Source organism: Clytia hemisphaerica, unplaced genomic scaffold (assembly GCF_902728285.1).
Source record: "Clytia hemisphaerica strain Z4C2 unplaced genomic scaffold, Clytia hemisphaerica genome assembly, whole genome shotgun sequence".
Lineage (NCBI taxonomy): Eukaryota > Metazoa > Cnidaria > Hydrozoa > Leptothecata > Clytiidae > Clytia > Clytia hemisphaerica.
Window position 1 is genome coordinate 919,006 of NW_027103627.1, and position 15,026 is coordinate 934,031.

Genomic DNA, 15,026 nt, shown 5'->3' on the forward strand with positions numbered 1-15,026 from the left:
AAACAATCTTACATCTTTACAATTTATAGATCTTATCTTTCCATTCGTTTGTCAATTCTAGTTTGAATTTCCCTACGGACGGTGCATTTACAACATTGGTTGCCAAACTGTTCCAAGTATCAATGCTTCTATAGTAAAGTGAATTCGTTTGGTATCCTCTAATGCCGTCTTCAGCGAAATTCCTCTTTAATTCGAGATTGTGCTTACGTTGAGGTCGATTTCGAAGAACGAGTTTCTGACATAGGGAAGATTTATCATAGACATTAAGATGTTTATATACTTCCACCATGTCCCCGATTTTACGCCGGATCTTGAGGCTGGGTAGGTTCATGACTTGTAAACGTTCTTCATATGAATGGTTTCTATAACCACCGACAAGTCTTGTGGCCCTACGTTGGACACTTTCAATTGCATCAGAGTGTTTGATCAGTCGTGGAGACCAAACAGCTTGCGCGTACTCAAGGTGAGGTCTCACAAATGCAATGAAAAGTGTGCGGAGCATCTCGGGAGAAAGGAAGTCGAAGCTTCTATTAATCAATCCAACGATCGAGTTAGCCTTCTTGATCTTGGTGTAGATGTGTTCTTCGAAATTCAATTCACTATCAATAATCACTCCAAGATCCTTCTCTTGATCAACATGTTCTAGGACAGAGCCAGCGATCTCGTAAGGATGTGCATGTTGAATGTTCCAGAATTTCCCTAGTGTCAGCACGTGGCACTTGTCAGGATGGAATTTCAACAACCAGTCACCAGACCACTTTTCCATTGCCTCGATATCGTGCTGAAGTCTAATTGCATCTTCAGCGTTATTTATTTCTTCAACAAGCTTTGTGTCATCGGCAAAGAGAAACATTTCTGAGTTGGTAACTTCAGCTAGATCATTGATGTAAATAACGAAAAGGAGTGGACCTAAGACACTTCCTTGTGGTACACCACTTTGCACCTGGCATTTCTTAGATAACTTTCCATTGACCTTCACATATTGGTAACGATCGGACAAAAATGCTTTCATCCAACCAAGTACCCTTCCTCTGATACCATACGCTTCGAGTTTTCTTAGTAATCTGCGATGTGGAACGGTGTCAAATGCCTTTGCGAAGTCGAAATAGATTACGTCAACAACCTTATCATTGGATATCGAGTCTGCACATTTGTCTAAGTAGTGAAGTAGTTGTGTCACTGTCGATCGTTTACCCATGAACCCATGTTGTTTGGTTGATAGCAATTTCTCATTCGTGAGGTGTTCCATTATTTGTTTCTTTAGGATTCTTTCCATTACTCTACACGCAACTGATGTTAAACTAACGGGCCTGTAATTTTCTGCAAGGTTCTTTTTTCCTTTCTTGTAGATCGGGGACACATGTGCAGTCTTCCAATCATCAGGTAGTTTACTTTCTACGAAGGACTTGGCCATGATAGTATGTAAAGGACCGGCTATGTAAAAGGCCAGCTTTTTCAGCATGACTGGGTGAATCTCATCAGGTCCTAGCGATTTATTAGGATTCAAATCTTTCAGTTCCTTTTTGATCATGTCGATTGTTAGATCGAATGCTACATCTGTGTCTGTTCGTGATGGAAACTCAGGTAGTGATCCAGCAGGTTCATTCGTAAAAACACTGCAAAACTGATCCTGTAGGATGTCAGCTTTATCCTCATCAGTAAAACGAAGTGATGATTTATCATTTGGATCAAGGAGAAGAGGGGAAATTCCCGTTTTGGTCTTCATTGAGTTCCGGATATGCTTCCAAAACTTCTTAGGGCTTCTTTTTGCTTGACCACAAATTCGTTCTTCTAGTGTTCTTCTTTCTCGTCTGATCTTTCCTGTAACCTTGTTTCTCGCAGTAGCGTAAATAGCTCTATTTCTCTGTTCCGAAGTTGTACCTATTGATCTTATCCATTTGCGATGAAGGCGACGTTTTTCTTTTAAGCTTTGTTGAATATCTTGATCGATTGCAAAACTTCCCTTTTTTCCGTAGGCATGTTTCCCCTTCGTACGAGGAACGTACCGATTCCTAAGCTCGAATAATTTATCTCGCAACATCTTCCAGCAATCATTTACGTTTGCATTTTCTGCTTTTTGATGGAAACCTGTAACCCAGTCAGAGTTCTCAAGATGTCCTTTCATTGCTTCAAAATCTGCCTTATTGTAGTTATAGTTTTCAATAATGCATTCTGTTTCAAGGTAACATTCGAACGTAAATGATAGAACACTGTGATCACTTTTATGAAGTGGTGAAAGATAGGTTATGTTGCTAACCTGGCTTTCTTCATTTGTCAGAATCAGGTCAATAATTGATGGCGTATCGGTACCTCTAGCTCTTGTTGGTTCATCGACGTGTTGGTAAAAGAAGGAGTCTCTTAAAGCTTCGAGAAATTGTTCGTCTTCCTTCGTGTCATCGTGAGGAGTTGACCAGTTTTCCCAATTGATATCTTTATAGTTGAAGTCACCGACGATACACTTATGACTGTATTTCTTATTCATTGCTATTTCCTTCAGAAGAAGATTAAGTGCTGTATTGTTTTTTGCTGATGTTGGCGTGTTGGTTGGACTTCGATACATACATCCAAAAAGCAAAGAATCCGCTCCTTTGAGTTTGATTTCCAGTAAGCACACCTCCTGAAATTCACTATTGGGTGTCACTTCGACTACATTTTTGATCGATTTATGTGTCAAAACGATGATTCCACGTCCAACATTATTTAAGGCATTTGTTTCGTAGGGTTCGGAGTAGCCTTCAATGTGGTAGTCTTGTATGAGACGTTCTTTTTTCGAATGTTTCGGTTTTACTTCACAAATTGCAATGATATCGGGTTGTTCTTTTGAAATCACTTCATTTAGTTCTTTTCTCTTTATTTTAGTTAGTTGGTCTGCATTAGTATATAGTATGTTAAGGTTTTTTCGTTTGTTAGTTTGTTCGTCTTTCTTCTTTGTTACGTCTTTTTTTCGTGTTTGGTTTATTGCCGATCTTTGGCGTTTATCTTCTTTACACCGAATCCGTTTTTTGCAAAACCCCGCACTCTCCAGACTCCATCTTTTTCGGTTTGATTTCGTGCCTTAGCATCTTCTGCCGCCTCTTTGTACTTTTTTCTTTGAGCTGGAGTTAGATCTTCGCAAATGCTCATCCCCTTATAGGCATCAATTCCTTTTAGCGCTGGGAGATTTCCAAAAACATTCATTTTCTCTTCCTCACTGTTCAGAGTAACAATGAGGGGACGCTTTTTCCCGTCTACTGATTTGCCAATTCTTGAGATATACTTGATGTTAATTTTGACGTGGAGCTTTTCGATGAGTGTTTTCACCCATGCTTCATCTTTTTTGGTAGCATCCTCTGTCGTTGGATCCTCAACACCATGGATGATGATGTTCTTTGATCTTCTGATCTTATCCCTTTCTTCTGCTGCCTCCTCCTCGTGGACCTCTTTAACGGCGGTCTTGATATTGTCATTAGGCACTTGGACATTGGCAGAAGTGGCTGCAGCATACGATTTTTTACATTCCTCTTTCAATGATGTTAAGATTTCCGTTCGGAAGGTTTCTAGTTTCTTTTCCAGTTTACTCTCTACATATTCGACAGTATGAAACGCCGGGTCATTAGACAATTTCTTCTCTAGATTAGTGAGCTCTTTTTTTTGAGATTCAATAATCTCGAGAAGGTGTTGTTCATTAGACTTCAATTTCTTAATTGTCTTTTCGTTTTCTTTAATCGTCTCATTTAATTTTGCAAGCTCGGCGGCCGTTCGCAGGGATGGTTGAGGTCCAGGTTGAGGGGAGAGGACCAAAAGATCTTTAGTTACTTTCACACAATTTTGACACACGTATTTGCATGCGTTCGCAGTTCTTCTCCCGTCTTTACAGACTGCAATCATGTAGGGTGGTAGCCTTGTACAAATGTAGTGCACTAGTCGATTACACTTCGAGCAGGTTAAACTTTCTTCGTTTTGGTCGTCAGCACAGGATGAAGGACTGCAAAGCGGATTTGGAGTATTTCTATTCCTCGTGGACGTCATGATGGTTGGTTATGGTGATGTTTAAGTTGAATTGGTTGATGTTTTTGATGAATTTGAGTGGGTCTAGTAGCGATTTTTCATGATTTTTCAGAAAAACTCAGATTTTTGATTTTTGATTTTATGGACTTACCTAGTTATGCATTTAACACACATTATAATTGATATATACGTGAGCGTGACCATTAAACAATCATTCAGAACACAAATAGTGACGATCTATTAAAATTAGTCGTTTGTTTCTTATAAAAAGTTAGAGTAATTTAACTAAGAACATTGATGTATGCTTATTAATAGTGATTCTTATAGATAAACATGCGTTTTTTGAGCCAAAGAAATTTTTTTGAAAAAATCTGCTTGAGCCATCTTTTACCTATGATGGTACCCTACTTTCATGCAAAAAATCAGAAATTTTAGCCATTTTTTTGCCCAAATTTGCCAAAACTTTTTTTTTTTAAATCAATTTAGTTATGCATCTTTGTGCAAAAAATCAGAAAAAACTAATGAGCCAATCACGAGGAGAGCCAATCACGAGGAAAGCTAATACCTAGGTAATTGATAATGTGCTTATAAATAAATATCGAATTTGGCCAGTTTTTCTATAAAAACACGCCAAGCAACCAAAATTTCATGTCTAAATACACACATAAAAACAATAATAATAAAAACATCTATCTCATTAAAAAATTGAGTAATTTGACTATAAACATTAATGTATGCTTAATAATAGTGATTCTTATAGATAAACATGCGTTTTTTGAGCCAATAAAAATTTTTTTTTTTAAATCTGCGTGAACCATCTTTTACCTATGATGGTACCCTACTTTTATGCAAAAAATCAGAAAAAGTTAACTATCCAATTTTTCACAAAGTCCAAAAAACCCGTTTTTTAGCCGTTTTTTGGCCCAAATTTGGCCCAAATTTTTTTTTCGAAAATCGGGCTCCGTCACATTCGAGGGTTTATAGTTACACATCTTTGTGCAAAAAATCACGAGGAAAGCTAATAACTAACGAACGGACGAACGGACAAAGGTTAATTAATAGGACCTCCACCCCACCGGGGTAGGTCCAAAAAACCCACCCAACCAAATAAAAAAAGTAATTATTGATACAAAGGATGATTCAAAACCTGTCCCAGCAAGATCACCTATCGAATGTGTTTTGAAATACAAGAGAAATCTCCAAGAAGGTTATTTCGTTGAAGAGAAGCAACTATGCTTTTGCTTTCAAAGTAAAGAACAAGAATTATTTTCGGATGATGAAAATGAAAATTTAGATGGAGCTTCGTTTCAGGAGCACAGGGAGCACATGGTAAGCGAAACTTTTTATAGGAACAACTTTTAAGAACAATGAGACTCAAAAATAACAAAAAATAACACCAATAGATCTTATCAGAGGTTTTGATTTTTCTAAAAGAGCGTTGAATTGTGGGATTGTTTCGGGAGTATCACAATAGAATTCCCTCGAGGGATTCCTAAGAGATTTCTATTGTAATACAATAGTAAAACAATCCCACAATGCATCGCTTTTTTAGAAAAATCAAAAGCTCATATGAAGTATAAGCCCGAAGGAATCTTTAACCTTTCTCAGGCAAGAAAAAGTGAGTAAGTAAAATATGCACCTTATTTTTGACGACGAATTGAATCTAGCAATTCCTTTGTTTTCGACGAGTGATATCTTTTTCGAAATTTAGGTGTAAATTTTAGTTTCAATCTGTCATTTGTGTAAAAACCAGGCGGACCGCACTAGGCCGCGCAACTTTGGTAGGATTTGGTAGGCTTCAAATTCTACCAAGGAGATTCGATTCTAGCCCTTCGGGTTCATATGTCATAGGTACGTAGAGAGAACGTACACGAAATTAGCAATTTTAGATCAGGTTAATTGAAAATAAAACACATTTTTTAAATCTATTATAGTGCCTCATGACGAGCATGGAACGTTCTTAAATCACTAACCGTGTGTGATGGAATGACGCAAAAGTTACTCACGGGAAAGAATCCGATACCAGCCAGGTGTCAAAAGTATAAAGCATCGTCTATCGGACATTTTTTAATCATAGTTTTACTTTCTTTTTTATTTATTTTTTAGATACCTTATCGGAGAAAACTTCGTCGGGGAAAAGTGACGAAATTTTGGACAGCTGACGAATATTTTTCCCTGACGAAAATTTTTGCCAGCCTTAATGCGTTTACCAACTACCAGCAAGTGACGAATTTTTCCCCGACAAAAATTTTTACCGACGAAAATTTTCCCCGACGAAGTTTTCCCCGATAGGGAAATTATTCTGACTTCAATACACCGTTTTCATGTCTCGGGAAACCCGGGTGGCCCGTCTTGCGGAAGGTCTCGGATTTTCGAACTTGGTAGGAAAAATAGGCGGTGGGTGTGGCGTTCAGTAAAGTAAACAAACCACATTTTTGTTGTTCTCCTTCCTTTTTTTCCTTAAAATCAAGGATTTGCACTGAAATCATTTATTTTGATATAAAACAAGTCTTCCTCCAAATGTTTGAACAAAAAATCCAAAAAAATCATGCAATTTAGAACATCTTTTTCGAAAAAAGACCCAAATGCTTGCACCTCTCAATATTTCAGTATAAAGGCAGTATTTGTCCAGTTGAAGCTATATCTCTACATATATTTCTAGTTTTTCACTATTTCTAGCATTATTTTCAAGAAATATACATCTTTTATTCAGAAATAAGTCATGGTGGTGTCTTTCTTGGTCTTTGTTGTTGCTATTTGAGATAAAGGCAACACTCCTGAACCACTTTCGATTGTTTATTTTTTGAAGAAAGCCCGCGAAAATTTTTCAACAACAAAATGGCCGAAAACAATCAAGAAACAACTTTTGAGACTTTCAAATTATGGTCTGAGGTTTCAATGAGGAGATACTTAAATTCACATGGAAAAGATACTAATGGAACATTTGATGAACTTGTTGCAAGGTAAAAAAATTTCAACTAGGGGAATCGAACCCTGTTCTCACTCAAGCAATGTTTATTTATTAACCACCGTACCTACGCAACTCTTGATTGACAGCTCGTTTTAAAAATTCATAAATAGTTTTTTTAACTTGTGGTTTTAAAAACAGTTTTTTTCTTTTTCAGGACTTATGTCGCTCACTGTGAGAACGCTATTCTTGTGTCTACAAAGCAGAGCGAAGAAAAAGCCCTTGAAGGAGAATATTTCTAAAACTAAAAGTCGGCGAAAAAAGGATCAAAGACCCCTTAAAAATTCAAGACGGATGGCTCAAAGAGAAGGACGCAATTACGAAATGGCCTTCAATGTACTATCAAGATATGTCTCGCTATGTGAATCTCCAGGGTCCTCAGTTTATCGCTCAACTTGACAGAGAATATAAACTAGGAAAAGCATTCAGATATTTCACCGACGGATTAGTTGACGACATTTTGTATTTGGAAATTGTAGAGGATCTATGCTTTATTAAAACACAGGTTTGCAGATCTCAGGCAATGAGGAAAAAAAAGTATCATGTTTGGGCCGTTTTGACAAAGGATAAAAGTGATGAAACACCTGGAGGAGAAATTTTAACGGCGTGTTGTGGTTGCTTGGCTGGTTTAGGTGGCATGTGCAATCATCTCATCGGAATGCTTTTAAAAATTGAAAATGCTGTCACCAAAGGTCTGACTAAACCTTCCAAAACTAGTCAAAAGTCTACTTGGAATGATCGATCTCGTGGACGAGCTAATCTTGTTTTTGGTCCAGTTGAAGAAGTTGTTTTCCAAAAAAGTCATTATTTGAGCGAATCGGATCGTGACCTTAGGGAAGAAGCAAAAGGTTTCAGAGCGTTCGAGGGGTCCCTCTATAAACAACATAAAGAAGAACTTAAAGATTCTAATAAATTCGTGATAGACTTTTTCAATGCTTAAAACAGATATCCAAACGTCGTTTGTTGAATTTATGGAGGAAAAGCCATTAAATAGAAAACAATTCAGATTTGACCTACAAAAAAATATTGAATCAAAAATAGCATATACTATAAACTGAATAAGTCTCAAGAAAATGAACTATTTACATACGATTAAAAATATCTAAAAAAAATATCCTAGATCTCAGTGAAGCTACAGTTGGACAAGGTGAAACAGAAATTTGGAAAAATCATAGACAAGGTCGGATGACAGCTTCAAACTTTCACTCCATTTTCACAAAATGTGCAACAATCCGAAAAAATCCTGAGACTGATTGTACTTCCCTTATAAATACTCTTTTGGGTAAGTCAGGCCCATCGATCAGGTAACGAGTATGCTATTAAACACGGATATAATTTGGAAGAACGTGCTAGAAGAAGAAAACATCCTTTTGTCGGTGGATCACCAGACGGTCTGGTTTCATGTATGTGTTGTGGAGAAGGAGTCTTAGAAATTAAATGTCCATTCAATGTCAGGGACTCTGTTCCTAGTCACGAAAATGTTGCTTATTTAGTTAAGAATGACACAACTGGTCTGGTGAATTTAAAACGAAATCACAATTATTTTTTTCAAATACAAGGTCAATTAGGTGTTACAGGTCGCAAGTACTGTGATTTCTTTGTGTAGACAAGACACGGGGAATATATGGAACGTATAACCTACGCTATGGACTGAGATTTTGGACCGTTTAAATTGTTTCTGGATTGACCATTTTTGTATAAAAATACTTCTTAGTAATGATGAAGAGGAATCTTTAACTCTGGCTACAAATGGGCTGAAATTGACAGATGACGTTAATGATGGAAAGAAGGAAAACTCTCACCCTGTCCACTTTCTTATTAGAAAAATATAATTATATAAAGTTAATTTATGATATAAAGTATATTTACTTCATCAACGTAAAATTTGCTAGGAAAATATATTATAAATAATTTTTGTCAGATTTTCTAAGTGGTGAACATGTTATTAAAATGAAGTTATCATTATTATTTTATATTAATATTAATCAATATTTGGAACTCTGCTATAATCATCTATTGGTCATGTCAAATGTTCAATTCTATTTTTGCAGAATAAAAAAGATATCCTTACTAAAAATATCATTAAGAATTTTAAACAAGCATAAATTTTGTAACTGTATAAAGAAAAACATCAACTACCTACATTGAAAAAAATTAAGAATGTACACCTATTTTTGAACAACATATTAATATTAGTTACTTGTAAATGGCTTTAAGTTTGTCAAAGCTGAACAATATCAAATATCGTCAATTGTGAATTAAAGAAATCGGAATTTCTTGGGATAATACGAAAAGTCTTTACTTCTCCAATAACTTGTTCAACAATTATACGCAATTTTGCAATGGAACTAGTTGCTTTAAGAGCTGCTGCTGACAATCGACTCTGACCTCGTCGTCCTGGTGGTACTTTAAAGTGGATGCTTTTTCATTACATTCATCGCAATGTTAATCCTTATCAGCATTAAAGTAGGGCGGTGTACAAGGGAATGTAATCAGTAGTAAGGTAATTGCTTTGCTGAAATTTCCTCCAACAAAGCAGCGACTAAAAATAATACTAGAGTGCAGAAACGCACCAACACTTTATAGGTGTTTGGTGCTTGTATGAGACACAGTAAACGCTGATGATGCGACCTTTGGGAGTCTCGATAAAAGTTCGTAGCATCTATGATCGAATTAATTTTTAATTGGTTTGAAAACCGGTGGTGGTGCTATGGAGAACTCCCTGATCAGGCACAAAAATGAGAGACTTCATGCTTGAAGATGACTTTCAACATGTTCGATAACTCGACTAGTTGTTGGACATTGAAACTTGAATCGGTGGCTAATCTTTCTCAAGTAAACCAAGACAATTTCAGGGAGAAGCATTAAAAACTATCCTTTCCCACTATTTTTCTCAGACTCCCTCCTAGCAGGAATCTTTGAAAATTTTCGTTTAAAATGGCGAAGTAATTTGAATCCAACCCATCACGTTTGACATATGGAAATAGAAAGTTGAACGTTTAACAAAAGTGGAAAATTTTTCAATTCAGTAATAAAATAGACAATTTTTGTCTCTTTGATGGTCATTCATGTCTTAGGCAGTTCACGTACATTTTCTTCAACTTTTGATTTTCACGTCGGCAAACATCAATTTGCTCGTATTTGTCAGCCGCACTCTTCCTGTGAAGATCATTTTGCGTTTATTATTTTTTTCAAAGCAGCAAAATATTTAGATTAAGCTCCACCCCAAACAAGTAGCTAGCACATTATTAACATGCACCGCAAAAACATTACGGACGTTCCATGACGGAAAAAAAGAAGACGGGAGAAAAGACATTGACGTTTTGCCTATTAATTATGGTTTATTATTTAGATTTCCTCACGTGAGATGGACTGGTCCAGGAAACATCAAACTCGCTCTCTAGGTGACTATCACAACAGGATTTGACATCAGTCTGGTGGGCACACAACCGCCTCTCATTATCATTATTATTTTCTTTGAGTCTCTCGTCGTTTTTGTTTTCTTTCCCATTGCACCCTCACCCCTTTTCCCTTATCTTGAGGAAATTGTCGGGTTGTGTTGTTTTTGTTGATCCGTCCGGCCAATCGCTTCGAACCCCTCTCGCCGTTTTTGCTCTAGGGCCACAACTTTTTTTATTTGATGTTCCTGCGATCAATCAGTTCTCTCCAAATATTCTCGCTTCGGGATTTTCTCTTTCAGTGGGAAAGGTAACAACCTGTGAAGGAAAATTGGGGTTTTTTTTATTCAATTCACCTAACAAGCAAAAATATATAACACACCTAGTTATTCCCTTTTTGTTCCATGGGTATTGACAAACCTGAAGATTAGCCCCATCTGGAAATTGAATCAAGCCCCATGATCAGAATGGAAAAAGGAATGCAGTCTTCTCCCTCAAAAAGTTAGAGTTGAAGCTGTGGCATTAAAGTGCCACCAACACTCAGTACTTTATGATTGACCTGGCAACCTTAAATAAATAAACCTGACTTATTTTTCACATGTTAATAAACAAAAACATCACTGACTGGAGGGTGTGAAAACAAGTGCAAACGAGGTGAAGAGTGAGCGGGGCAAGGCACACCACTCCTCTGACCCGGGTGAAAAAAATCTCTAATCACTGCTCTGCAACCACAACAGCACAAGGTCTCGATCTCGAACGTTTGGAAGATGGACGACTGTTGTTATTCAAAGCCATTACCCAACAAATACAGATGTGCAAAGATTGCAAAAGATTCAAAAATCAAAAAGTTGTAGGAAAGAAAGTCGACTGAAAACATAAACTGCTTCCTGCGACTGAGGTCCGTGCCAAGTTTCCTACCTTTTCCTACCATCAAAATAGAAATCGGCGCGAAGACCGTAATGCGCATGCTCAGCTGAGACATGAAACCCGTGTATTGACGCTCTCTAATTCGATTTTCAATGAGAATCAGATTTTCATCGAATGACGGAATGTGTAGAGCCAGGTAGAGCGTCGTTTATGAAAGTTTCTTGTTGACAGTTAACTTTTAATATCATCGAAAAGTAGAAAGTCGAATTAGAGGATGTCAACTTATGAGATCAACTTTCTTATTTTCTGCTTTACGATAGTTCTAGTTCTTTTGAGTCTAGAAGTGTTCGATAATATCTCAGACCTGTTTAAGAATGTGTTTAGATTAATCCGCTCTATGGTAAGGTAAGTTTATATACTATGGTTTATGACAAGTTTAATAAAAACGAAAAACATACCATTCTGCTAGACTAGAGTCTACTTTTGGCTGAACTTTGCTTTTTGATAATTTTTTATGACGCTGAGTCCAGTGAAGTAGACTAGGAGCGTGTGGCGAGGTCGCCATTTTGAAAAAGAATATTTAAAATACAAACAACAACAAAACTACTAAGAGTTGAAATATATAATCAAAAACGAGAAACAAACACGATTAAAAGATTTGCAATCCCTTATTCTCAAATAAAAACATTGCTTCATACTGTTTTTACCTTCCAAAAACAACTTTTTACAGTCCGCCTAAGCAAAAGCATATTACCATATACTACCGGGCCACTTATCAGCGCCATCAAGTCTATCAAAAAGCTTTAAGTGGACCCCGGGCTAACCATTCTGCTGGTATAGTTATAAGGTTATAGGGACTCCACTGTAGTACTACTTCTATCTTTTCTTTGCCGTGTTCTGCTTCATGATAACGTTTATAATAATAGTACAGTGGAGTCTCCATTCCATCACTCGAACACGCACAGAAATTGAAATTTGTTAGAGTTAAGGTGGTTCCAGGGGAACTAGCATTTTTTAGCCGAAAAATGGTCCAATCTGGCTGAAATTCGGACCAGTGATGTATTTCTATGCAAAACCAAGTATTTTGGGGGAAAAAATTGAAATTCCGACATTTTGACGACGTCACCGACCAAATAACCGTCAAAAATGAGTGAGAAACCAAGGTTGGTCTTAACAAAAATTGAAAAATTGAAAAAAATTATGAAAAATTGTGGTGGGAAATTCCCTGTTCTGGAACCTTGATATCTGGGAAATGGGTTAAACAGTTTTTTGAAAGTGTGAAAAATTGGTCTTTGAACTCCTGGTACTACCTTAAGGAGATAGTCGAGTTTAAGAGTTTCCAATGGATAAAGATTAAAAACATACCATTCCGCTGGTGGTTATAAGGTTCCACATAATTGGAAGGGAAATATCCTTGGCGATCGTCCGCTTCGATGTATCCCATCCACCAATCAGAATCGTTCTTTTCCATTATCGTGATGACGTCACCAGGTCGAATGTATAGCTCGTCCGACCGAGCAGGTTGGTACTCATATATAGCTTTCACCTTGAAACATAATAATAAGTGTTAAAACAAGGTTTTGCTTCTGAGACGAAAAATGCATTTTACACAGAAAATTAGCACATATTCTTGAAATCTTGATCTTGGTGAGTTATGCAGAACTTTGAGATTGGGAAAGCCTCTTTATATACATCACTAAGACGGAAATGCGTATGGGATGGAGGAACTTAATAACTCTCTGCTCTCAATAATGAAACCGAATGGAAACACAATGAACCAAAATATTAACTAAAATTAATATACCAGTGGATACCCCTTAAAACCCACAATAAAAAGTGGTACCCTCTATCTCATTGTTTAGTTGGAGGGTAAGGCTGAAACTTTTTGTGTTGAAAGTACGTTGTCTATGATTGTCTTCCCTAGCAGTGATGTTTTGTAGAAAACAGTTTTCAGTTTTTCACGAGGAAGTGAAAAAGTGCAGTTTTAGCTATTTACCCCCTTAAAAACCGACAAAATGGTTTTTCCTCGAATTAACTTTTTACAAAAAAGTTCTTTTGACCCAATTTTGAACAGTGATTCACGTAAAGTGACTATGTTATGATATACCATTAGTCTAAATGATCTCAAAATATGTGTTAAAATAAAAATAACCCCTTAAAACCTAACAAAAATAAGGCTAAAAACCACAAAGTCCGACCCTTGCTAACGGATAACTCAAGCGATGGGATACAAATTTTTGTGTTGCTTTCGATGAGTCACCATGGCTCAAAGACTTGCTAAATTCAATTCCCACAACAATATTTTCCATTTTTTCAGGATTTCATATGCCCATAATGCAATTGTTGTGTGGTTTTTTCGTCCAAAACGGCACGAAAGGCAAAACCTTCATTCGCCTCATTTTGACCTATGGTTCTAATGGTTTTTCTAAATCTCCATCAAATTTGTGCATTTGTATGCAAATGACAGGTTTGAGAAGTCGATTTTCAGATTTTATTATCCTCACCATAAAAGTGCTTAAAGTAGAATTTTAAGGGCCTGTCATTTTCGTTGGGGTCTATTCACGAGAGAAAATGATTTTTCATACCGACCATAAGTAGGTATCTAAAAAGTATAGGTTTTACTGACCTCAATTCAATTGTTAATTCAGGTCCAAAAAACTATTTTTGAAGGGATTTTGATAAAATTTTGAATAACTTCGAATTTTAAGATACTTTAGCATCTTTAAAATCCTTAAAATTTGGTATTTTATGAAAGAACATTTATAAGAGGTTGTAAAAAAGTGAAACATACCACATAAAATTAAATCTGGTAGTTATGAAAGCCAAAAATGCAACATTGTGGGTTTTAAGGGGTATGTGGTTTTAAGGGGTATCCACTGGTAATCAAACACTTTTTTATAAGAATAAAAATATTATATAAGAACACAAATCTTCGATGGTCGAAATATTAAGAACAGGTAGGCTAAGAACATAAAGTTTTATGGACTCGAAAATTTCTTAATCAATTGTATAAAAATATCCACAAAATGGTGAAATATGAAAACTCAAAAAGTTAAGAACATCCAAAGGCTTCAACAAATATTTAGGATGTTTTTATGAAAAACAAACGTGTAATTATTCTTATCAATAACATTCAATCTTAGAAAGGGTATTTACCCTCGGGTCGTTCATTCGAATCCCTGTTCCAACGGCAAAAGATTCCTTTCGTTTAAACAAAAATTTGAATCTTTTTTTAACTGCCCTTCTTTATAGAGACAAAAACAAACAATAATTTTAAATTTAGAAACTGTCGAGAAATAAAGAACTAACTTACGATTGCTAACAAGGTGTTTTAGGAGAATAACATTTAAAAGATCTTACCAACTCTTTGACGTCAGCCTTTCTGCTTGCGTCTAACTGTGACATCGTCTGAAAAATTATCGAGAATAAATTCACCAAAATAATCAAAGTTTTAGTCTACACAATAGACAACTCTACGGCTTTTTGAATCTTACTCTTGGTTTAAAGGCACTGCTATATGTGACAACTAGCGATCCTAACCGGGGGTTCGCTTACTAATAGGATCGAACATAATGGATGTTTTTGAACAAATGAATTTTACGCTTGATACGATATGACATAATCCGCCAAACTTTCTTCCCGCCAAGATTTCTCCTATTACGACAGGCGAATGACCAGCAACGATCAAATAAATAATAAAGAAAATATATAACAATGTTAAAGAAGGACATACCATAGTTCTGTCAACAGGACGTGTCGATGATTCTAAAGAATAAAAATAACAAGTGATACTTTTATGGACCTAC

General features: G+C 36.3%; 1 protein-coding gene across 1 annotated transcript in view; it reads right to left on the bottom strand.

Moving 5' to 3' along the window:
* Positions 1-7,957: 7,957 nt before the first annotated feature.
* Positions 7,958-15,026, bottom strand: part of LOC136802541 (jouberin-like) — a 38,814-nt gene continuing 31,745 nt past the window's right edge. The window contains exons 29-32 of the mRNA XM_067059277.1: positions 14,954-14,985; positions 14,581-14,628; positions 12,586-12,766; positions 7,958-7,968 (exon numbers count right to left, since the gene is read on the bottom strand). Coding sequence (XP_066915378.1) covers positions 7,958-7,968; positions 12,586-12,766; positions 14,581-14,628; positions 14,954-14,985 — 272 coding nt within the window. The remainder of the gene's footprint in view (positions 7,969-12,585; positions 12,767-14,580; positions 14,629-14,953; positions 14,986-15,026) is intronic.